General features: G+C 36.9%; 1 protein-coding gene across 3 annotated transcripts in view; it reads left to right on the plus strand.

Annotated features, from left to right (window-relative positions):
- TPST1 (tyrosylprotein sulfotransferase 1) overlaps positions 1-24019 on the plus strand; it is a 157167-nt gene that overhangs the window by 96366 nt on the left and 36782 nt on the right. For all 3 annotated transcript variants that reach the window (XM_039238110.1, XM_039238111.1, XM_039238109.1), the window contains exon 3: positions 8421-8619. In XM_039238110.1, the coding sequence (XP_039094041.1) occupies positions 8421-8619 (199 nt within the window). The remainder of the gene's footprint in view (positions 1-8420; positions 8620-24019) is intronic.

Consider the following 24019-nt stretch of genomic DNA (forward strand, 5'->3'; position numbering starts at 1 on the left):
ATATTGAAAAAAAAAAAGAAAAGGTATGTCATGTGCATAAGATATATAGATACTAGTCTTTTATAATTTACTATCATAAAATATATACAAATCTATTATAAAAAGTTTTATCAAAAATTATGCACACAAACTTAAAGACATGCATATTTTCATTTTTTGATGGTTAGTGTTAAAAATATGTATAATATCTACAGTGTTTTGTACCGTGTACAATGATATTGATATAGGTATTGATAGACAATTCATAGATGACTAAATTTGCAGTATCATAAATAGTGCATTTTTCTTCCTTGTGATTTTTAAAATAACATTGTTTTCTTTAGCTTACTTGATTGTATCACTTTAAAGTATCAGATACATATAATGTACAAAATATGTGTTAATTGACTTTTTATGTTATCAGTAACTCTTCCTGGCAACAGACTATTAGTAGTTAAGGTTTGGGGAAGTCCAGAGTTATACAAGGGGGATGCCTGGCTGGCTCAGTTAGTTGGTAGAGCATGTGACTCTTCATCTCTGCGATCATAAGTTCAAGTCCCACATTGAGCATAGAAATTACTCAACAAAAGAAAAGAATTATACAAGGATTTTCAAGTGTGTAGGGGTCAGCAACCCTACATACCATGGTGTTCAAGGGTCAACCATGTAAATGTCTTTCTGATGCCCTGTTGTTGCCTTCTCCTTCCTCCCACTTATCTCATGTAGGTATCACAGTTATGTCATTGTTTACAACCACTTGTATTTTGGGGTCTGTAGGACAACTTACCTAATTTTATTTTAAATGTTTTTCATGGTTTTTTGGCTTTGCTATCTGGTTTCTTTGTTTTCGTGGATGGTTTGCCAAGTTTAAAAAACCTGTTCTTGTGGTTTCTCAGATTCCCTATCATTTTCAGGTCTTAGACTTGGAATACCTGCAGAGGGGTTGCAGGATTTTGAGCAGAGGAGTGATACAATCTAACTCTCTGGTATATGTACTGGAGATAGACCACAGGGATATAAAGGAAGAAGCAGGGAAACTATTAGATTATTGTAGAAATCCAGGCAAGAGATAATGAATGCTGGCTTGGACCAGAGGAGTAGCTGTGGAGTTAATGAGAAATGACCATATATGGATATATTTTTGAGGTATAAATTGATAAAATTTTCAGATGGATTAGATGTGGGGAGTTTGAGAGAAAGAGGTTAGTCAAAAGACATTCCAGTTTTATTTTATCCTGCACAGCCAGAAGAATGGAGTGGTTTTCTGATACAATTGGGAAGGCCATGGGTATAGTATTTGGGGATAAAATGGGGAGTTAAGTTTGAACTGTGTTGAGTTTGAGATAGTTATTAGACTTCTGCATGGATCTTTGCAATCCCACTATTCCATGGACTAAAACAGAAAGACATTGATTATTATGGAAAACTGGAAAATAAAAGAAAAGTTAGGTAAGAATATAAAAATCACAATCATATCACTGTCATTGTGAGCATTTTGGTATGATTCTATGAGAATATCTAACACCTTACAAAATTTAATTTGTTGTGTACACAGTTTTTTTAAGGTTTATTTATTTTGAGAGGGAGAACAGGGGAAGGGGAGAGAGGGAGAGAGAGAATCTAAGCAGGCTCTGCATTGTCAGCAAAGAGCCCAACATGGAGTTCAGTCCTACAAACCATGAGATCATGACCAGAGCTGAGATCAAGAGTCATCTGTTAATTGACCGAGTCGAGCAGGTGCCCCTAAATCCACTTTCACCAGATATAACCTAAGCATTTGCTAAGAGTGAAATAGTCTTTGAAAGTATAACTTTTAATGTTTTTTCATCTTTTGTTTCAGCCTAATAAGTCTAACCATATGGATTATGTACTCTTACCCATTCCTTCTTCCCTGTTCATTCCAGCTTTGATGCTTCCTTTAGTCCAGAGAATTTGGTTTCCTGTAGTAATTGCTGCATATCATAGTCCAGACCTGTGGTTTGGCAGCCTGCCTGGCTCAGGCAAGATCCGTGCTTTTAAAATGAGTATCTTGGAAGATTATAATTCACCTCAGTCATTCCAAGATTTTGGCAATGTCCCTGAGGGCAGGTGCCTTCCACTATGAACACTGCGGAGGGAAGGGAGTCTGGATGCTTAGGACTGGGGCAGAACCTGCTGATTCATAGATACCTGGTCTTGCAGCACTGTGCCCAGGCTGTGGATGTTGAGAAATTCCAGTCTAGCAGGCACTGTGTTTTAAGGTCCCAGTGAGAATAGTGGATATGGGAATGGTAACTAATTTATACCCTAGGACAATCAGGCCTAAGTGTTGGTTAATTTCTAGAAAGACTGAAGGAGTGAGGGGGATTTGGTGCACTGCATGCAACCTGCAAGTTGTTTTCTAGATAAGGAAATCAGACTTTCTGAATGAAGCTCATTTCTGTCTAATTAAACTGTATCCTTTTGAACAGAGATCAACAAACTTTTTCTGTAAAGGACCAGGTATTTTTGGCCTGACAGGCCATACAGGTTCTGTTGTAATATTCAGCTCTGACTCAGAGCAAAGCAGCCGTACACTGTCAGAAACAAGTAGATGTGGGGGCGCCTGGGTGGCTTAGTCGGTTAAGCGTCCGACTTTCGCTTAGGTCATGATCTCGCGGTTCGTGGGTTCGAGCCCCGCGTCGGGCCCTGTGCTGACTGCCAGCTCAGAGCCTGGAGCCTGTTTCAGTCTGTGACTCTCTCTCTCTCTGACCCTCCCCTGCTCACGCTGTCTCTCTCTCTCTCTCTCCTAGAAATAAATAAAACATAATAAAACATTAAAAAAAAAAAAAAAAAAGAAACAAGTAGATGTGGCTATGTTCCAGGAGAACTTTATTTACAAAATAGGCAGCAGAGCAGATTTGGACCAGTTTGCCAATCTCTACTTTTGAAGAATGTTTTTTAAAACTGGGTATTAGTGGTCATTATCCTCAGTCTCTGGGGATCAGTTTTCTTGGATCACGAAGCTAGATCACACAGGCCCAACTTCCAGGTCTGCATTCTCCCACTGCACCTTGCTGCCTCACAGAATAAGGCAAACAAAACAACTAGAGCCCCTGGGAAGAGAGGAAAGGCGAGCCTGAGAGCTGATTTGGAACTAAGAAGCAACTCTAAACGTTTAATTGTAGAAAGTTTGTGTGGCTCACCAGGCAGTGACCTCCTGGAGGATTGGGACCATACCCACCATTTCATTTTTTATTTTATTTTCTATTTCATTCTATTCTTTTTTTTTTTTTTATCCTGTAGCTCAGCAAATACCCTTTTGAACCTGTTAAGTGCAAAGTAAACACTTTTTTATTTCCTTTCTCCCTCTCACCTTCCCCACCCAAGCAGCTTCAATACATTCTTGGTTCTCCATTTTCTAAGTGCATCAGGTCTCTCATGTGTGTAAAAGTTGATGGAGTCCTTCTCTGACAAAGGACAGCACCTGAGACTCCCCCACACAAACCCTAAGTGCCCTTAAGATGCAGTCTCAGATTACAGTTGACAGTTTTTTTTTTTCTATGAAGAGCTAAATACTAATATGTTAGGTTTGGGGAACAAGATGGTCTTTACCTCAACTACTCAACTCTGCCATTGAAGAGCCACCATAGATAATGTGTAAACAAATGAACATGGCTGTATTCCAATAAAACTATGACATTGGAATTTCATATGATTTTCATGTTAAGAAATATTCTTTTGAGTTTTAAAAAACCATTTAAATATGTAAAAACCATTCTTAGTTTGAAGGCTAGCCAAAAACAGGCAGTGGGATTGAATTTGGCCTGTGACCCATGGATTACTAACCCTTGCCTTAGTAGCTTGGCAACTTGCCCTGATTCATGTCCCACCCTAGGAGAAGAATGGTTTAGTTGTGTTATCTGGAGTCACTTACATAGTTTTTAGCTTTTGTCATTACATTTATTATGCTGCATATTAATCATATGTATTTCTGTCTCATAATTATTGGACTCGGAGCTTCTTGAGAGGAGGGCCGTGTCCTAGTCAGTCGTTTTTTGCATCCTAGTATCCAACACTTGAGCTGACACATAGTGGGTATTTGGAAAGTGTTTAATTTGAATTTTGTCATCATAAATAAAAAATGTCCTTGCTACTGTCTTAAAGAGAAAATACCTGATTGATAGGCAGTAGGCCTTCCCAAGTTCTTCCCTTTAGCAGGCCATGATAACTGCATTTGCTGCTAGTGGATCTTTTGACTCAGTGGCTGCATAACAAAAACCTTTCCAGATTCTTACATTTTAGAGTTCTCTATCGCTTTCAGACAAGAGATGGTTGGACTTTAAATTATTAATTTGATCATAGTGATAAATAATGGTTTTCATATTTCTTATGAACAGTGCTATAGTCTGGATGAAACAATAATAACTATTGTTTATTGAGGCATATACTACAGTCTAGTCTCTTAGTCAACTCGAGTTTTTCTTTAGGCTTTGTAACTTTCTGATTACTATCTATTTACCTCTTTTTCTGGGTTCCATACTCCTGAAACAAAACAAAGCAACAACATCATAATGCTATCCTTCCATACTACCTACTATAATGAGTGATAACACTATGTACTCTGCCCTTCACATCTAATCTGAATTCATCTAGACTCCATCGCCCTTCCCCTTATATAACTGGCCACTAAGTCTTATCAATGTGTTTTTTAATCTGTCAAGTTTTTCTTCTACTTCTATCACTTTCTTTTGTTGAAATACTAATTTCTCAAGTTTTCCAACGTATAGTTGAACATCTTTACTAGTTTTTCTGACCTTAATTCTGACCTCAGTCTACCTTACCCATAATTATCAGCATTGAATGCTTATAGTGATAACCTAATCATGTCAGTCCTGTGATTAAAACTCTTCTATCATTTCCCATCATTTTCAAGATAAAGCCAACTTCCCAATCATGACATACAAAACCCTATGTGTGATTCCAGGGCTTAACACACATGTTTCAGAACTCAGAAATATTTAGATCTCAGAAAGGTCATATAATGTGTATAACACATATTATATAATACCCTCTGCTTGTTCTGTGTCAGCACTGTGTAATCACACACCTTAATATTTCTTCATCAAAGAGTGTGGTTGTTTATGCCAACTAGAATAATGACTATAAAGAAATTCCTATCATTTCAGGTCATGTTTTGCTGCCAAATGAAGGCAAGAAAATGTTTTGTTTTCAGAGCTTTTTAGATCTCAGAATTTGAGATAGGAGATTATGGCACTGTAGATATTCAGTGGTCTGCTAACGCTGACTTGCCCTGGCTATCAAGAGCCCAATTTGCATATCTCTTCTCAACTCTCCAGTGGGTGAGGCATGGTGATAGTTTGAAATCAGCCATGGTAGTTATGGTATTTATACAATGGACATCAGTAAACACAACAAATCATGATTTTTCCCCTCCCTGGAGATCAGGTTGTTAAACATTACTAGCAAAGCATTATACATACCTAATATAGATAGTATATTGGTATATTTTTTAACATTGGGGCAAACCAGTGCTCATACTATGCAGTAAAGAACAAAAGAGTAAAGTTTTCAGGGAAGCATAGAATATAAAAATTAAGAAGATCAATAAGAGATACTGGGAAAAATTGGAGCTTTGGAATAAGAGCTTCAAATTTTAACTCCACTTTTTCCAGGCTGTATGACTCCGGATAAATCACTTACTTTATCTGGATTTCAGTTTACACATTTGAAAAATGGGGACTGATACTTTTCTCTTAAGGTTGTTTTAGGGATCTATAATTTGATATCACATGTAAAGCCTAACATAGAGTGAATAGAAAATGTTGTTTTTTTGTTTACTGTCAGCCTTATTTTTCTGGAGATGTTTGTTTCTGTAGACATGATTTGGATTCTCTAACATTCCTAATGCTCCCACAGAAAATATCATGCAGTTTAGCACTTGTATGTTTTCTGGTTAGTTCATCTTGTGTCAGTTGATCTCCTTATAAAAATGATCCTTGAGGGGCGCCTGGGTGGCTTAGTCGGTTAAGCGTCCGACTTTCGCTTGGGTCATGATCTTGCGGTTCATGGGTTCGAGCCCCGCGTCGGGCTCTGTGCTGACAGCCAGCTCAGAGCCTGGAGCCTGTTTCAGTCTGTGACTCCCTCTCTCTCTGACCCTCCCCTGCTCACACTGTCTCTCTCTCTCTCCTAGAAATAAATAAAACATTAAAAAAAATTTAAAAAAAATGATCCTTGACTTTTCTTGAGCATGTCTGTCTAAACTAAGTTTATAGGGCTTTTTTCCTACCTATGAAAAGTTTTTAGTCATTCACTTAATAAACATTAATTGAGCATCTATTACATGTTAATGTGCTAGGTGCTGGTGATAGTGAGATTAACAAGACATAGACCCTCTTATATTTCAGTGGGATGATAGATAGTTGGGCAAAGAAGCCAACTATTTAAATGCAGGTCGGGGCGCTTGGGTGGCTCAGTCAGTTAAACGTCCGACTTTGGCTCAAGTCATGATCTCACGGTTTGTGGGTTTGAACCCCACATCAAGCTCTCTGCTGACAGCTAGCTCAGAGCCTGGAGCCTGCTTCGGATTCTGTCTCTCTCTCTCTCTCTCTCTCTCTGACCCTCCTCTGCTCACGCTCTCTCAGAAATAAAAAAACATTAAAATAAAATTTAAATGCAGGTAAATTAGGAGGTTTTGTAATCATCTGGGTGAGATGTGATGGTGATAGGAACTGAGGTAGTGGCAGTAGGAATGAAGGAGAGGTGTCTTACTCAAAGATAAAGACTGGATAATTGGGGTTGATCTTGCTTTCTTTCCCCCTGTCCTGTCTGAGATCTCTGGCTTTACCTTATGGATAGAAGGTGGTACCATTTATCAATAAAAGATGTATGTAAAAAGGATCAGATCTTGAGCAGATGATGGGTCCAGTTTTAGACCATCTTAATTTTGAGGTTATGTATAGGGTATATGGGTAGGGTGACCATATAATTTATCATACAAACTTGAACATTTATGAGAGTAGAATGTGCCCTTAATATTGAAGCTGAGGCAATAGGTATAAACTGGACCTGTCCTGGAAAACCCAAGGGTATCCAGAAAAGATCATTAAATATCAAGCCATACAGGGGGAAAATATAGAGTAAAAAGAGGAGTGGGTTAAGTGGAGTCCTGGAGACATTTTTAAGAGAAGGAGGAAATGTGGTCATTGAGGCAGAAAGGGAACCTGGAGCTAGTGGTCTCACAGAATCCCAGGGAGTAATCATTTTATTTTCTCTTGTCTGTTGCTTAGGAGTAGAGCCCCTTTGAGGGATTCATCATCAGATAATGATTATCTGCAGTGAGAGGTCATGTACGTGTTAAAAAGGGGTTTTACCTTTTATTAGAATACTAATTTGAATGACTTCTTATGTATTATGAAACTCTCTTAAACACTTTTGTTTTGCAGTCATTTGGCCAAAATCTGCTCAGATCCCATTTAAATCTAGGTGTTATTTTATGTTTATTTATTTTATCCTGAGTTTATGAGTTATTTAGTCAAATATGGTAAGTCAAATAACCACTACAAGCATAAAATAAATCTCTAGGTCAAGAGAACACATTTATTCTGAAATATTGAAAATCATAAATAGCACTTCCTTTCCTTCCTTAGAAAAAGGGGTTTTCAGGAAGTCAACAGAAAAATAGAACAGGGGTTCTGATGGCTCAGTCAATTGAGTGTCTGACTCTTGATTTCAGCTCCGGTCATGATCTCACGATTTCAGGAGATTTCGGGAGATTCTCCTGCGTCGGGTTCTGTGCTAACTGCAGGAGCCTGCTTGGGATTCTCCCTCTCTCCCTCTTGCTCTGCCCCTCCCCTGTGCTTGCTCTTCCTCTCTTTCTCTCAAAATAAACTTTAAAATAAAGGAAAAAATAAAAATAGAACAAATGAATATTTTTCATTCTTAGTGGATTATGGTTGGCTATTTTTCCCCAATATTTTATTATGAAAAATTTCAAACATACCAAGAATTGGAAGAATTACACCTACTAGATATAATTAACGTATTGCTGTATTTGCTTTATCACATATCTGTTTATCCATCTGTTTGTCCCTCTAGTCATTCATCAAACCATCTTATTTATTTATTTGTTTAATTTTAATGCCTTTCAAGTAAGTTGATTGGCTGTTTTCCCAAGAAATCTTAGCTTTATTTTTTTCTGGATGTTGTAATTTGTGCAGATGTTTTCAGCTGACCGTTTTTCCTGTTTCTAGAAATATAAAGTTGCCAATAATAGCTGTCAAACTTAGAACATTAAAAAAAAAGTCTGGTAAATAGTGTTAAGCCTAATCAATGTCTTCTTTCTTATTAGATTTATAATTCAGACACTTAAAATTTTTAGTTATCTAAAGAATTTCCATGGGTCTTTTAATTTATTTTTTGGTATTCTAAATAAATACTTATTCATACTGTATTGTTTTCAGAGTGGAGAGATCTACAGACCAAGTCATCAAGCCAGTCAATGTGGGAGCACTATCAAAATGGGTTGGGAAGATACCCCCAGATGTTTTACAAGACATGGCAGTGATTGCACCCATGCTTGCCAAACTTGGATATGACCCATATGCCAATCCACCTAACTATGGAAAACCCGATCCCAAAATCCTTGAAAACACTAGAAGGGTAAGTGAGATTTTTAAAGTGAGTTGAGAAGATTGGATATGGAATTTGGGTCCTGGAAAGTTTTTTTTCTCATTTGCTTTTTATTTTTTATGACTAGAAATTTATTTTAAGTTTGAAAAATTCTATTTGTAGAATGCTTTATCATGAGAACTCTTGCACTGCATTTAGCGGATAACTGTGTCTCTTCCCAGGAACTATGGGCACAATTCTTTAATCTCTTTTGCGCAGTTTCTAGGAATGGTGCTGATTGTTGGAAATATTTATTCTCATAGCCAATTACCACTAATATGCTGGAAATACCAGAATTATTAGTGCCCTCGCTTCTAGGGTTTTTTTTCCCCTTTGAACCTAATAGTTTACTTTACTTTCAAACCTTTGTTTAAATGAGGCATGACTTCTTGATACTTGAAAACGCAACATTGGCTAGCTACATCAGAAGAATTATTAAAGAGGTATAATAAGCTGCCCTGTGATTGAAAGTTGTATTAAAGTATAATTACAGCCTTTTCTCTTAATAAATTATGCTAACATCTTTATAAAATATTATTTCAGACAAGCTGGAAACTCAGCTAATCTGAATATATAGCTTTCCAAATGTAATTCATTTCAATTCAGACCTTAATGTATTATTTTTTTTATTGTGGTAAAATATACATAACATTAAATTTACCATCTTGACAATTTATAGGTGTATAGTTCAGTGGTATTAAGTATATCCATATTGTTTGTGTACTGCCACCGCCACCCAGATGAAAAAAGTTCTGGAAGTTCATCTTCCCAAACTGAAACTACATGGTCGTTACCCACTCCTCCTCCGTCCAGCCCCTGGCAACCACAATTCTACCCTCTGTCTCTACATACATTCTATGTGAAACTGCAGTTTAAACAACATAACTATGTTAGTGTAAGTTCACTGATAAGCTATTTGATTTCAAGATGAAAATCCCCTGCCTTTCTTAGGTATTCTCTTGCTTCTGTCAGTGCCCTTCTCTCTCTACAACCTTCTGTCGTCTCTATTCTGTTCTTCTTTTGATACCTTTAATTGACAGACACACTTACATTTCATGAGGTTAGTTTCCATGCAGATTTTTTTCTCTAAGGTATTATATACTTTGATTTTCCTTTTTTTAGTTTGCAGTGACTATTTAGGAAGAGCTATCTGTCTTCTCTGTTACTGACCATACACATACCATTCTTATTTCGATGGATTTCTTTCTTCCCTGCATATTGTTAAACAAAGGTAAGATAGTATTGTTTTATAATCTTTCTTTTGTGTGCACACACACACACACACACAATTTTGTATCCAGTCCTTTCCGCTTAATATTCATGAGCATGTTGCTTTTTAATCATAAAATTTCATAGTTATGTAATATATTACCAGATGAGCTACCTCAAATTCTTTCTGAAACACAGTTGTAGGTCAGTAAATGAACAAACAAATAAAATATATTTCCCTAGTATATGTTCTATAATTCATTTTACCATTTTCCTTTTGTTGCTTATAATTTTCTGTTTGACGAATTATACTATAGTGAACATCTTTGCGCAATACATTTTTTTGTACAGAATACATTTTAGTATCTTTTAGTTTAGTTTTGTTTTTGTTTATTTAGAGAGATAAAGAAAATGCAAGGCAGGGAGAAGGTTAGAGGCAGAAAGGAGAGAATCCCAAGCAGGCTCTATGCTCAGCATGGAGCCTGATGCAGGGCTAGATCCCTCAACCCTGGGATCATGCCCTTAGCAGAAATCAAGGGTCAGACACTCAACTGAGTGAGCCACTCAGGCACTAGTTTCTTTTTTTAAGGTTAAACTAGTGAAAGTAGAATTAAACCAGGACCAAGAATCTGAAAATGTTTAAGTTGCTTGATATATGTTGATAGTTTCTTTTTTAATCTTTTGGACTATCCTATAATATAGGTAATTTTATTTTGGATTTTTGCTGATTTTAATAGGTTTCATTGATTAATGTAGTTGAACATTTTCCAGTTATTACCTACATGTATATGTTCTTTTATGAACCATCTCTGAAGTTTTAAAAAAGTCTACATTCTGCTAAAGATGAAGTACACATCAGTCTAACATCCATTATTATAGTCCTTGATAATCTCTTGATAACTGGTAATTCATAGCTTTCTCTTTTGTATAATATCACAATATTTTTTATAAACCAGAGACATGTACAAATGATATTTAGAGGCTTTCCAGGCAGTAGACACTATAGTTTTCCTACATGCAAGTTGACTGGCTGTATTATCCTTGGCCTGCTTGAATGGTAGGTTGGGAAGAATGCTGTGGTTTGAAGCCACGTGACTAGAGACTTTGTTTCATACACATCTGTGGCTTTTAAAAGGGTTTCTGAATTCACTGAATTCACACTGGATAAAAAACCTTCCCCCCATCTCTATTTCTGAAGTGACAAATAATTTTGAGAAAAAAAAAGGTAAAGTGTGAATTATAATTGCATTCTTGAGCACTTTGTGATAATGCATACAAGCTGACATTTTTGTTTTCTGGGGTTGGGTTTCATAGCCCTTCTTGTAATCCAATCCTATGTTTTTTCAAAGCTTTTTTGCCTGCAAAACTTCAGATGCTATTATATCCAGCATTGATGATCATGAAGTTTCATAAAGTAATGCTTAAAAAGTGATCTTTGATTGTCAGATGTGATGTGAGAATGGCTCCAGAGAAAGAAGACGGCCGGAGAGATTGTTCCCTTTATTTATGGGATAGGAGTGAGAAGACATTCACTTTTTGACCGGGAATGTAGAATCCCAAGCACCAGAACTAAAAGTACTGGTTTTTATACAATTGTGGGTAGTCTAGAAGTACTGGTATCTGAGTCAGCATGTTTTGGGGACATGTTGCCCAATTTTGAATAGAAAATCATGTGCTTGATGGTTGCCGTGACTCAGAGGGTAAATTGGAAATTAAATGCTAACATATTCCATGCTCTTTCCCATCATAGTCTCTAATCCCAAAATTGTGGCACATTTAACTAAATAGTGCCCTCTATCTTTTTAGATTTATAAACCTAATTGAGAATCTGATGAAATGTATGGATCCCTATCTTAGAAATACAGACACCTAGATACACAGAATTTTACCTACAATTCCAGAGAATTCATAGATGTCCCTGAAGCCCATCAGATTAAAGACTTCTGTTTTGTGGTTGTCTTAATCAAACTCATCCACTCATGTGGCTTTTTTTTTAATGTTTATTTATTTTTGAGAGAGACAGATAGACAGACTGACAGACACAGTACAAGTGGGAAAGGGGCAAAGAGAGAAGGAAACACAGAATCAGAAGCAGGCTCCAGGCTCCGAGGTGTCAGCACAGAACCCAATACAGGGCTCAAACTCAGCAACCGTGAGATCATGACATGAGCCAAAGTTGGACACTTAACTGACTTAGCCACCCAGGCACCCCTCATGTGGCTTTGATTACAGCCTATTTGCTGATGATCATAAATCTGGTATCTCCTAGTGGTTTTCTTTCCTAAGCTCCAAGCTCCATATTTCCAACTCCCATTTGAATCTCTCCACCTAAGTGCTCACAGAGACCTCAACTCAGTGACCAAAATTGAACTTATTTACTAAACTTATTCCTTGGTAGGCAGAAGCTCAATGGAGTCGTTCATTAAACAGAGTAGGAATCTAAAGTAGGGATGAGACGGGATATGATCATCTATACTTGAAGCATCTATGAGCCACTGAGCAGATAGGAGGAGCAGAGTCCTGACGGCACATGAGTCAAGCCAGAAAACAGCTTAAACACCTTGTTATTAAACCTGAAGAGAGAGCTGAAAAGCAAATCAAAGTATAAATGGAATGTGCAGTTGGAAACCTGAATAGACAGTACTAATACAGAGCAAGTAGTCAAATGGAAAAGCATGTATCAGGGTGTAGAACTTACAGTAGCAAGCAAGAAGGAACTTGATATAATAGGAACAGTTAGTAGAAGTGTCAGACATTTTTGATTGCCTATTCCATCTTTTCCTGTTAGTAGAAACTATCTCTTAAAAACTAAACTAAACATTCCTGATACTAACTTTTCCAGACTTTCTTAGAGGTGGAATAAGCATATGGCCAATTTTTATTTAGGCAAAGCTCTAAGGAGATGTCTGCTAGAGTTTTCTGGGGGATATTGAATTTTTGGGAAAAAAAAAAAAACTCTTTGAAGAGAGTTCATCCTTCCCTTCCTGCTTTTTGAGCACTGCTGTGGAAGAACATTTTGCATGGCCCCGCTGCAGCCATCTTGAGATTATAAGAGAAGCTGTCACTGATACTCTAAAGATGGTTGAAGACAGACAAGGAGAGGGCCTGAGACCCTTGATTTCTGAGCTACTGAGCGCACCTCTGGATATCTTATGTGTTTGAACTACTTTTAACCAGTTGTTTTGTTCTTGTAGCTTAATTGCCAGTGCAGTCCCATTCCTCAGTGTGTAGAGGGAAGCCCACCCAGTGAAGCAAGCAGAGTGAGTCCAAGAGAGAGTCTGGCATTATCTGAAGTCCCGGTTCTGGTTGTCTGTGAATATCATCTTCAACTCTGCTCTTGCCACAGTTATGTGAGACATCGTAATTCACATCCAGGAAAATTCTCCATTGGAATCCTTTACTTTAATTGGCTTCTGGGCCATAGTAGGAATATTCTGACTAATACTATTCTTGGTGAATTTGAAGGATGATAAATCTTTAGCTATTCCTCATTTCCTTGATTCTTGTGCTCAAATTTTATCTGTTTTAGTTAAAAGAATACTTATTCTCTTAAAATTTTCAGAGGCCTTCAAAGCAACAACCATAGAATTAAATTCAGTTCCTTAATTTGGCTTCCCCCCACCCCCTTACCAAGTATTTTGCCTTGATTTTGAAAACAGGCAGAATTTTTTCCTTTGGACATTTTATGAAGAATATATGAGGAGGTTCAGAAATGTACATTTTACCATCTCTCAGAATACTTCAGTCAGCTTTTAGATGTATCATTATAGGCTTCAGTTATTAAACAGGTAATAACTAAATAATTGCTCTAGGTATAATACCTAGTTGCTTCAGAAGAAGCAAAGATTGGGTTTGTATACAGGAAGATGTAGGTAATCAGAGAGAAAAAACATGATGTAGAAATCATAAGGTCATGATAAGATGACAGAAAATTTTCCAGTGTGTTTTAAGGCATAAAAACTGGGGGCACCTTGGTGGCTCAGTCGGTTAAGCACCCAACTTTGCCTCAGGTCATGATCTCACTGTGAGTTTGAGCCCCACGTTGGGCTCTGTGCTGACAGCTCAGAGCCTGGAGCCAACTTTGGATTCTGTGTGTGTGTGTGTGTGTGTGTGTGTGTGTGTGTGTCTCTCTCTCTCTCTCTCTCTCTTTCTCTCTCTGTTTCTCTCCCACTTGCACTCTGTCTCTCTCTCTCTCTCAAAAATAAACAAACAGGAAAAAAATTTTAATAAAATAAAATAAAGGCATAAAAACTGGTTTTAGAAACCCAGGAATGTGTCTACTGGGTCAGTCTAAAATCTGAGACTACCCCAAGGGAGTAGCCACAGCAAGACTGTGCCCTTTGTGATTCATCATTCAAAGTAAAATCTTGTCTCCAATTCTCTGTCACCATTTTGGCACAGTCATTCATAAATGTATACGAGTAATTTATGTTTTCTGCCAGAAATCCTTTTGGGGGTAATGTTTCATGCGTCCATGTTTGATTTTTTGCTGTATAAAGTGAGTCATCTTCTTCTGTGTTTTTTACTTACCTAGACCTACTCTCCAAGGATCCCCTTTGTTGTGTGTACAAACCATGTATCCCTTCCTTGTGTCATTTCTGATTTAATACATTTAAATCATCTTCTTTAACAGCAGCTGTCTTCAGATGTGACCCTATCTGAAAGCCTGTGGGGAATCCAGTCTCTTAAACAAAAGAAGCAAGTTCCATAGTTCCTCTCATTTTTCTCTTCCTGCCTTTATTAATGAGACCACCTTTTGAGGAAGAGAGAACATTTGCAGCTAAGAGGTTTGGTTAAGTAGCTATTTACAGTTTCCTTGGAATTTTATAGAAAGAAACTAATTCTCTTTATGTCAATTAATACATATTCTAAACATTCAGACATGATTATATTAAATAGTAATATCTAACTCTTAGAAAATCCATATCTATCATGGGAATACAATAAGCCAGAATAACTAGAGGTCATTTTTTACCCTGTGCTCCTAATTGGGAAAATGTGGGAAAAGACACTTCTAGGCTAACTTGGTATTAGATTTCCAGTACCTGAAATAGCTTTTTCCAATTACCTTTTTTAAAATGTTTATTTATTTCGAGAGAGAGAAAGCACGCAGAGGAGGGGTAGAGAGAGAAGTCCCAAGCAGGCTCTGCACCATCAGCACAGAACCCTACATGGGGGCTCGATCCCATAACCATGAAATCATGACCCAAGCTGAAATCAATAACCAGATGCTTACCAACTGGGCCACCCAAGTGCCACCGCCTCACCACCACTTTTTTAGTTTATTTATTTATTTTGAGAGAGAGAGCAAGCAAGCACACACATGAGCAAGGGAAGGGCAGAGCGAGAAGGAGCGAGAATCCCAAGCAGGCTCTGCCCTCTCAGCACAGATCCTGACACAAGGCTCAAACCCACTAACCATGAGATCATGACCTGAGCCAAAATCAAGAGTCAGTCACTCAACCAACTGAGCCACCCAGGCACCCCTCCAATCACCTTTTAAAAATTCCATAAAGAGGGGAACCTGGGTGGCTAAGTCAATTGTGTCCAACTCTTGGTTTCAGATCAGGTGATGATCTTACAGTTTGAGAGTTTGCGCCCCACATTGGGCTCTGTGCTGTCGCCATGGAGCCTGCTTGGAATTCTCTCCCTCTTTCTGCCTCTCCCTCCTCAAAAATAAATGAATAAAAATTTTAAAATTTTAAAAATAAAAATTCCATAAAACTTTAATAAAGAGGAACAAAGGTATAAAAAAGCTTTATGCTAAAGAATGGGGAAATTTTCCAATAAGTTTATCATTGATTATTTTGAGGCCCACATTTATGTCCCTTCCTTTTTTTTTTTTTTTTAATGTTTATTTTTGAGAGAGCATGCGTGAAGGGGAGGGGCAGAGAGAGAGGGAGACAGAGGATTCCAAGCAGGCTCCTCACAGTCAGTGCAGAGCCCAATGCAGGGCTGGAACTCAAGAACTTTGAGATCATGACCGGAGTGGAAGTTGGACGCTTAACTGACTGAGCCACCCAGGTGCCCCTCATGTCACTTCCTTAATCCCAGCTTTACCAGTGGCCACAAGGAAGGCAGACCAAGGCTTGAACTCATCTTTACTATCCATTTCTAACTCTAGATTGAAAGGGCTGCCCTGACTAGAAAATGAAGAAGTTAGAGTTGTTAGTTGGTCTGCTAAACACCCTAACCCTGTCATCTCCCCTCTTTCTATAGTGACTCTGTCTTTCTTTCTGTATCCACTGTCAGGTCACAGTTCCAGGTAAACAACATATCTGGAGTATAAGGAGCATGTGATAAAGGGCAAAACTGATGCTACCAAAAAAATCAAATTAATGACATAGAGAGCACACTTGGGGTGCTCTTCTAGAATGCACATTGAAACGACAGAGATGGAAAATGTTAGATAGAAAAAAAGTACATATATGAAAGAAAATTGAAAATTAACCAGTGAATAATAGAAATCTCCAAAGGAAAAAGCAGAAGAAATGGAATAGAAGCATCAATCAAATTTGTCATTGTAAAAAAGTTTCTGAGGCTGAAAATGACCTGAAAAATAAAAGGGCTTACCATTTTCTAAAGAACATATGAAAAAAAGATGTCTGTACCATATTTTGGTGGTATTTTAAGAATTTCAAAGGTACTAGAGAAAAAAAAACCCTCTACATATAATGAGACAGAAAACAGTAGGCTATCTACAAAAAAAAATAAAAACTGTGCTGGTGGCAGAATTCTCTTTTGCAATACTGGATGTTAGAAATAATGAAGCAGTGGTTCTTAATGTGCATGTACTCTATGGTGTCCTTGAACTCCCTAAAATAATATGCAAACTCAGGTATGTTGATGGAATTGATTTTCCTGGAAATAGAATCAATATCTTTCATCATATTTTCAAGTGAAACAAAGAGTGTTATTGAAGCAATAGCCATAGCACCTTTTCTTTTGAAATAACTGTTTTCTGTCTCATTATTATCCCTACTTTGTAGGGAGCTTACGAGTTTAGAATCATTACCATTTTCTGGCAAATTGAGTACTTTATTATCATCTAAAGATTCTGTCACTAAAAATGCTTTTTGTCTTAACAGTAGGGTTCCCAGATAAAATACAAGATGCCCAATTAAATTTGTATTTCAAATAAACATCAAATAAATTTTAGTGTAGGTATGTCCTAAGTTAAAATGTTAAAAACTATTCATCGTTTATCTGAAATACAAATTTAACTTCCATTGTCATGGGTTTTATTTTCACTAAATTTGGCAACCCTATCTTTAAAGGGCTATTTTTTTAGTACTTACATAGCTACTCTGACTTTGGTTGTAATTTCCCTTGTATGTGTTTTTCTATTTTGTAAATTTCAACGTTTCTAAGTCTTTATGTTTGAATGGTTTCTTAGCCTGTAGCTAGATTATTATTTTAATGTTTATTTCTTTTTCACAGAGAGAGTGTGTGAACAGGGGAGGGGCAGAGAGGAGACAGAATCTAAAGTAAGCTCCACACTGGCAGCAGAGCCTGATGTGGGGTTCAAACCCATAAACTGTGAGATCATGACCTGAACCACCCATGAGCCCCTGTCCTTACTTTTTTAAACTCTGTTTTCAAATATTTTTTATTTTCCCACTTCTTTTGTGTTCTAGCTATCTTTTTTTTTTTTTTGCCTGATTTTTAAAATTCCATCTTCCCCCCTACCATTTTAGAAGTTAGACATAGTTATATATTCTTTTGTTAGCCTCAAAATATTACTGTCCAAGCTCTACCTGATAAAATCTAAAGCTGTTTGATATTTTTGTTTAATTTTTTAATGTTTGTTTATTTTTGAGAGAGAGAGAGAGACAGAGTGTGAGCAGGGGAGGGGCAGAGAGAGAGGGAGACACAGAATGTGAAGCAGGATCCAGGCTCTGAGCTGTCAGCACAAAGCCTGATGTGGGGCTCGAACTCACAAACTGTGAGATCATGACCTGAGTGAAAATCAGGAGTCAGACGCTTAACCGACTGAACCATCCAGGCGCCCCTCCATGGTACATTTATACCACACTTTATCCATTTGCCCAGTGATAGACATGTGGATTGTTTATACCTTTTGGCTATTATGAACAATGTTGCTATGAACATTAACATACAGTTTTCTGTATAGACATGTATTTTCATTTCTCTTAGATATATACCTAAAAATGGAATACCTGGATCATATGGTAATTTTATGTTAAATTTTTTGAGAAAGTGTCAAACTCTTCAATACAGTGGTTGTGCATTCCACATTCCCATCAGCAATGCACAGGAGTTCCTATCTCTTCATCTTCTCCTCAATACTTCTTATTTTCTGTTAAAAAAATTATTGGGGGGCACCTGGGTGTCAGTTAAGCATCTGACTTTGGCTCAGGTCATGATCTCATGGTTTGTGGGTTTGAGCCCCGTTTCAGGCTCTGTGCTGACAGCTTGGAGGCTGAAGCCTGCTTCAGATTCTGTGTCTCTGTCTTTCTCTGCCCCGACCCCTCTCATGCTCTCTATCTCTCAAAAGCAAATAAACATTAAAAAAAAATTTGTTGGGGTGCCTGGGTGGCTCATTTAGTTAGATGTTTGACTCTAAGCTCAGTCTTGATCTCAGGGTCATGAGTTCAAGCCCCACATTGAGCTCTATACTGTGCATGGAGCTTACTTAATAAAAAATAAAATTTAAATTTAAAAAATTCTAGCCATTCTAGCAAATGTGAAGTGATACCTCATTGTGGTTTTGATTTGCATTTCTTTAATGACAGATGGATTTGAACATCTCTTCATGTGCTTGTTCTCCATTTGTATGTCTTTGGAGAAATATCTACTTAAGCCCACTGCCCGTTTTTTAATTGGATTGTACTTTTTTTTTGTTGAGTTGTAAGAGTTCTTTATTCTGGATACCAAAGCTTTATCAGAAGTATGATTGCAAGTATTTTTCCCACTCCATAGGTTGTTTTTTCATTTTCTTGATAGTGTCTTTTGATGGACAAAGGTTTTAATTTGTGTGCATCCTGTTTATTTGTTTTTTATTTGTTGCTCATGCTTTTGATGTCAAATCTAAGAATCCATTCCCATATCTGAAATAATAAAGATTTACTCCTGTGTTTTCTAATGATAGTTTTATAATTTTTATACTTAGGTCTTTTATCCATTATGAGCTAATTTTCATATATGTAATCAAGCAGGATTCCAACTTCATGTTTTTTACACATCCAGTTGGCCCACCACCATTTGTTAGAGAGCCTTTTCTTTACCCCATTGAATGGTTTTGGTACGCTCATGAAAAATCAGTTGGTCATAAATGGTTGGGTTTATTTCTCAAGCCAGTTTCATTCCATTGGTCTATATGTTTGTCAGTGTTTTGATTTTTACAGCTTTGGAGTGAGTTTTGAAATCTGTGTGAATTCTTGAGCCTCGTTTTTCTTTTTCAATATTGTTTTGGCTTTTCAGGGCCCCTTGCAATTCCATATGAATATGATGATTGGCTCTTCCATTTACACACACACACACACACACACACACACACAAAGCCATTGAGATTTTGATATGGGTTGCATTAAATTTGCAGATCACTTTGAGGAGTAGTGTCATCTTAAGAATATTAAGTCTTCTAGGGCTCTTGGGTGGCTCAGTCGGTTAAGCGTCCAACTTCGGCTTAGGTCATATCTCACAGCTCATGAGTTTGAGCCCTGCATCAGGCTCTGTGCTGACAGCTAGGAGCCTGGAGCCTGCTTCAAATTCTGTGTCTCCTTCTCTCTCTGCCTCTACCCTGCTCACACTCTGTCTCTCTCTCAAAAATAAATAAACATTAAAAAATATATTAAGTCTTCTAATCTATGAACATGAAATATTTTTTCATGTAATTATGTCTTCTTTAATTTCTTTCATCAGTGTTTGGTTGTTTTTACTATACATGTCTTTTACTTCTTTAAATTCATTCCTAGGTGGTTTTAATTTTTTAATGTAGTGTTTTTTTTTTAATGCTACTATATATGGATTCTTAATTTCCTTTTTGATTATTCATTGTTGGTGCATCTAAACACAACTCATTTCCATATGTTGATCTTTTACCCTGCAACATTGCTGAATTTATTAGTTCTATTAGCTCTTTTATGTATATGTGGATTCTTTGGGATTTTCTACATGTAGAATTATGTCATTTGCAAATAGAACCATTATACTTCTTTTCCAAATTGGGTATCTTTTGGTTTTTTTCTTGTGTAATTGCTCTGGCTAAGACTTCTCATAAAGATTGAATAGAAGCACAAAAGTAGTCATCATTGGGGCACCTGGATGGCTCAGTTGCTTGAGTGTCCAATTTCAGCTCTGATATGATCTTATGGTTCATGGGTTTGAGCCCCGCATCGGGCTCTCTGCTGTCAGTACAGAGCCCACTTCAGATTCTCTGTCTCCCTCTCTCTCTGCCCCCTCCCCTGCTCATGCTGTCTCTCAAAAATAAATAAAACATTAAAAAAAAAAACAAACAGGTAGGCATCCTTGTGTTATTCCTGATCTCAATGGGAGTCTTTCACCATTAAATATGATGTGGGTTTTCATAAATACCCTCTGTCATGTTAATGAAGTTACTTCTTCTCCTAGCTTGCTGAGTGTTATTATCATGAAAAGGTCTTGAATTTTTTAAAATATTTTTTCTGAGTCTATGGAGAGGATCATGTGTTGTTTCTCTAATTTTCCATTCAGTAGAAGTTTATCACCTACTAGGCACCATATGAGATGAGCTAGGGATAAATGAAATACAGTCTTTCCTATTAAGGTAGTATCACTGGGGAGAGAGGCATGGAAAAAAATAATTCCAAAAGTAAAGTGATTGATACTATAAAAAGGGTAACTAAGTATTCTGGAAGATTAGAAATTTTAATTCAATTTGGGACTTCACAGTGTTGCTGTTATTTTAGCTGAGTTTTGAGAGTTAAATAGATGTTCACCAGCCAAGACAAGATTCAAAAGGGGAATTTCAGTCAGAGGGAACAGAGGGAACAGAAGAAAGGGAGGAGAGAATGAAGCGGTGCTGGGAATGGCAGATTGTTGTTTGGCGATGAGATTTGACAGGAAGTTGTAGGAGGAGAAGCAGATAGTAAGGTTGAATGAAGTTAGAATGGCCTTGTAGAACATGCTTCGGCTTTCAGCCTGGGTCTGACAGATATACAGCAAGGCAGTCACTATAGCCCTACAGATTAGAATGAGGAGAGACTGAAAACAGGACTTAAAAGTATATGTATGAAACATATAGTATAATTGTTATTATTGGTTTTAAATTGTTTTCGTTTCAATCCTCTCTCTCTCTTGTTTCGTAGTTAGTGCTTTCTTGTGTTAGGCTCTGTTACAATACCATTTCCAGAGTGCAACAGGTGATAGGAGGAAAAAATACATAGAACAGTATGCTACAACCATCAGAATTGGAATTCTGTTAAGTTTTATATAAATATGTATTGTACTTCTTTTGAAGTCATCAAAAAAATTTTTTAAGTGAAGCAGTTAAAGCGCCCTTTTGAAAACACAGAAATACTTGAGTTTAACTTCTGAGACTTTGTATTACTAGAAAATAAATGATTAGCCATAAAAGCAGCATGTTTATTTTCTGTTTTGGCTGGTGTTTGGCCAGGACTAGAATGGATTTCCTGGTAATTTGGTTTGAGAGATGACTGCTTTACATCGTCATTGATAGCTGTAAAGCCAAACATAGGGCTTTGTGCATCAATAAATGTCTTCATTGTTGAGTGATTTGAGTTAAATTATTTGAAAAATCCAAGTCTTCTGCTTGTATGTCCTGATTACTATGCAACCATTACAGATAATCTCAATCAAGTTTTTAAATTATAAAGCAATGTACAATTATAAGTGCCGTATTGTTGCTCCAGTATGGAAACACGGTTACCATTAACTAGATAGAATTCAGTGGTCATTGACTGCATAATCAATTATTGCTTTGTAGAATTTCTCTTCAATACTGTCATGAGATTAGTATTCCCTAAAAGCATTTTCTACCTTGTGTAATAATTTTTCCAGATTAAGTTCAAAGAGATACAAATTTCAGAATTCTTAAAATTTCTTTTAAGCATGCATTCTAATTTAAAGTACTTTTGATCAGAAACTTGGTGACATATTAATATTATAAAGCCTCTGGTATTATCTGGAAAGTAATTATTTCATAGAGAAGGAAAAGGATGAGTGATAAAGATAAAAAAAATAGTAATTTTTCACTGATGGAAACACAGTCTAGTCCAGCAATTCTCAAATTTTTTGGTGCCAGGACCAAAATTATTAAAAATTATCAGACTCAAGAGAGCTTTTGTTTACATTATCTATGTATATATCCCAGTGTTTATTAGAAACTAAAACTGAAAAATTTTTTTTAGATATTTTAAATTCACTTAGAAATAAGAAACCCATTATAGATAAATGTAATATAGCCCAGTTTTATGAAAAATAACTACTTTATGTAACAGAATTAGAGTAGTATTTTACATTTTTTGCAAAATCTCTTCACTCTCTAACTTGGTACATGGATTTTCGTATCTTTGTATTCAGTGTTTTGCAATATCAGTTACCTTTTTCAGGTAGCTTCTGGAGAGCTCTACTATAACACTTAAAGTGAGAATTGGCGTTCATTTTATGAAATCCCTGAAGGGTCTCAAAACCAGTTGGAGAACTTCTGGTCAGTTTCAAGGAACCATGAAGTGTTAGTTTATTCTGGATTAAAAAGGATGTCTGGCAGATGTCAGCATTTTTTTCTGACTTAGATATTAAAGAAGTTTGTATGATCTCCCTTCCAGACTTTAGGGGACTTAACCAAAATAAGTTTGTCACTTTTAAAACGTTTCTGGACTCTAGGCTACTCTCAGCCATGTCCCATGTATTCTCTCAACATTCAGGCTTCTTTGATCTTATGGCACCTCTATATCAACAACTGAACGTGGAGAATCGTGCATGAAGTCTTAAGTGCTTCCTCTTAGAAATGTCACACGATTCCTCTTTATGTTCGGTAGTAAAAGCCGTGCCTGATGTCAGGTGGTCCTGTCTAACTTCAAGAGATCAGGAAGCACAGCCCTCTTGTGTGCCAGAGGAAAGGAGGACTGAATATAGTGGTGAGCAGCACAAATATTTACCGTTCTCTTTGAAATGATGTTTTTAAGGAACATCAATATAAATACCTTGAGCACAAGGACCTTGTTCGCCAGTGTGATGAGCACCTCGGACAGTACCTGTCTTACAACCAAGAAATACTTGTTGAACAAATAAGTGAGAGGAAGATATTAAACTTACCAAATACAGTAAAGCAATAATATTTTCTGATTGGCTATAGATATAAAAGAGTACACATTGCATTTATCTCTGATGAGAAACCATTTATTTTTCTTATATTTGGGAGTCTCTTAATGGTCACTCTTTGGTCAGTTTGAATGGTTTAATAACAGCATGCCAACTTCTTCCTTTGCAGTGGACTATAAGCTTTTAGTGGATAGTCAAAAAATATGAAATAGCATTCTTAAAGTCTGTCATTTATAGAAATAGAAAGTTGATCTACACGTTATAATATCTGTACTACCATTTACCATATGCTTTCATTCTCCCACTATTTATTTCTTCTCAAATATGAAATTTAGCTTAGTATAGCACATTTCATCCATTGAATCAACAGAAATTTTTGAGAACATTGGGAAACAAAACTGACAAAAAATCTTTGCTGTTTTTTCCCCCAGAAAATAGGCAATGATTATAGCAAATAAGGAAATTATGTATTATTAGATGATAACTTCTTTGGGAAAGATAGAGCAAGGTTAGAGGGATTGAGAGAATTGAATGGTGAGGAAACAGGTTACAATTGCACAGAGAAGAATCCGAGCAACCCTTATTAAAAAAAAGGTGCATCTGAGCAAAGACATCAAGGTGGTAAGGGAATTTCCATCCAGATGCCTGGCAGCAAGCCTGTACAAGGTAGACGGAGTAGTCTGTGCAAAGGCTTTAAGGCAGAACACCTGGCTTGTCTGAAGCATGACACGTGGGTGGAATAGAGCCAGTGAGTCAGAGAGATTACATGAGTTGACCTCCAGACTCTAAATTCCTATCTCTTAACAATACTCTTCTATACCTGTCCATCCCCTGGGCTCTGAGACAGATTTTAAAAAATAGCCTCAGGGGCCACCTGGGTGGCTCAGTCAGTAAGCTT

The sequence above is a fragment of the Hyaena hyaena genome, unplaced genomic scaffold, assembly GCF_003009895.1.
Source record: "Hyaena hyaena isolate Hyena2069 unplaced genomic scaffold, ASM300989v1 scaffold_135, whole genome shotgun sequence".
Taxonomy (NCBI): Eukaryota; Metazoa; Chordata; class Mammalia; order Carnivora; family Hyaenidae; genus Hyaena; species Hyaena hyaena.